This window comes from Sphaeroforma arctica (assembly GCF_001186125.1).
Source record: "Sphaeroforma arctica JP610 unplaced genomic scaffold supercont1.3966, whole genome shotgun sequence".
NCBI lineage: Eukaryota > Ichthyosporea > Ichthyophonida > Sphaeroforma > Sphaeroforma arctica.
In genome coordinates this window covers 1-1,999 of record NW_014036592.1, presented here as the reverse complement: position 1 = coordinate 1,999, position 1,999 = coordinate 1, and the positions used below count along the sequence as shown (strand labels likewise).

The window sequence follows — 1,999 nt, the reverse complement described above, 5'->3', positions numbered from 1 at the left end:
TGTGTCTGTGTATTATGGGTTACAAAGTCGCAGATGACCTATGCGTGTCTGTGTATTATGGGTTATAAAGTCACACAGTGCTAGTCTTAGAGGACCTATGTGTGTCTGTGTATTATGGGTTACAAAGTCGCACGGTGCTAGTCTTAGATAACCTATGCGCGTCTGTGTATTATAGGTTACAAAGTCACACGGTGCTAGTAGTAGATGACCAGATGACCCCTGCTTGCCTGTGTATTATGGGTTACAAAAGTCACAAGATGATAACTTAGATGACCTATGCGTGTCTGTGTATTATGGGTTACAAAGTTGCAAGATAATAGTCCTAGATGACCTATGCGTGTCTGTGTGTTATAGGTTACAAAGTCATAGGATAATAGTCTTAGATGACCTATGCGTGTCTGTGTATTATGGTTTACAAAGTTGCAAGATAATAGTCTTAGATGACCTATGCGTGCCTGTGTGTGTATGTACCCGTGTGTCGTGCTTTGTGTATAGTCATGTCTATCCACTGCCTGCGATACCCCAATGTGCTATCCATTGCATTGTGGAGTGTAGTCTTATGGTATACATCTGTTGGTTACATCCGCACAGTCCCTCTACAGCCGATGGGCTGTGTTAGTCTTCCACTGGCACCTATTGTCGAATAGACGAGACAATTTAAGTACCCTTAGGTTTTTAACCCTAAACCCTAAAACCCTAAACCCTTTCAAAACATCTCATTGGGAAGCTCACATTAAATCCTCTGCTCGGGCCTTTTATAGGCCAAATTGTTGATGGACAAACTACTCACAAGTACATTGCATTGGCACAGGTCGGATTATTCCAATCAAGCTGTCAGTGCAGCACCTGTCCTTCAGTGCGCATGCAGACGCAAAGGGCATCATGCAACTGCTGCAACAGGCGCAGCCCAAGAATGTCATGCTGGTCCACGGTATGTTTTGTTTATTTATATATATATAGATGAAATGTGAGCCGTGTATGTCCCCATACCATTACTGAATTTTGAATTGTGATTTTTGCACATGCTTATACAATTGTTGTCAAATGTAATGTGAGCCTTAATGTCCATATACCATTACTGTATTATAAAATGTGATCTTCTTGAACATACATATTGAATTGGGGCCTCACCTTATGGCTAGTTTCTCTGTAAATAAACGGTTTTAGGGTAGATGCCAACTATATCTGGTACGCCTTTGCAAGGGATGCAGCTCTAGAGTGTCTGGATAGTCCCTGGTGTTGTATAATAGATGTTATGGTGTCATATGTCTATGCCAGATGTTATTGTATCATGTCTATGCCAGATGTTATTTTGTCGTATGTCTATGCCAGATGGTCATGGTGTCATATGTCTAGGCCAGATGTTATGGTGTCATATGTCTACGCAAGATGTTATGGTGTCATATGTCTATGCCAAATGTTGTGGTGGCACTTTTCAGTGTCAGCTGATTCCCACATGGCCACTCAACACCAATTGGATCACACACACACCACCAGTCCCGAACATTTCCCGATTTGTATTCTCACTGCCCGTCCCAAATAAATCGAAATCAGGAGAGAAGAAGAAAATGGCTTTTCTGAAGGACAAGATTGTGGCCCAATTTGGTGTGCCCTGCTACTTTCCGCAGAATGGTAAGTCGGTTGTACGTAAGCCTCCGCGTTTTCAGCTTGAGCTGCCCAGTGTTTAGTATGTACCAACTAACATGTCAACGTGTTGTATAGGCCCATGTTATCTAGGAATACGGCCTCTCATCTGTACCATTTCGTACGCTTAAGTATGTTTAAGTTGGTTTTTATTGCTGGGACTAGCATGACCTCATCCACGCTATTACTACTGTCGCAGGGGAAACGGTGACTATCACGTCTGTTCCTCCGATACCTATCGGATTGGAGGTCTCACTGGTGAAACGCCAGTTGGAGATGTCTGAGTTAACCAGCTCACAGGTACGCGTTAACAAGGTTTGAATATGTATGTATATATAAATATATGTATATATAT

The 1,999-nt window shown here is 42.3% G+C and overlaps 1 protein-coding gene across 1 annotated transcript; it reads left to right on the top strand.

Moving 5' to 3' along the window:
* Positions 1 to 882: 882 nt before the first annotated feature.
* Positions 883 to 1,965, top strand: SARC_13961 (hypothetical protein; the record flags this gene model as incomplete). The annotated part of the gene is made up of 3 exons (XM_014291908.1): positions 883 to 931; positions 1,333 to 1,632; positions 1,844 to 1,965. The coding sequence occupies 3 exons, from the start codon at positions 883 to 885 to the stop codon at positions 1,963 to 1,965; spliced, it is 471 nt and encodes a 156-aa protein (XP_014147383.1).
* Positions 1,966 to 1,999: the final 34 nt, after the last annotated feature.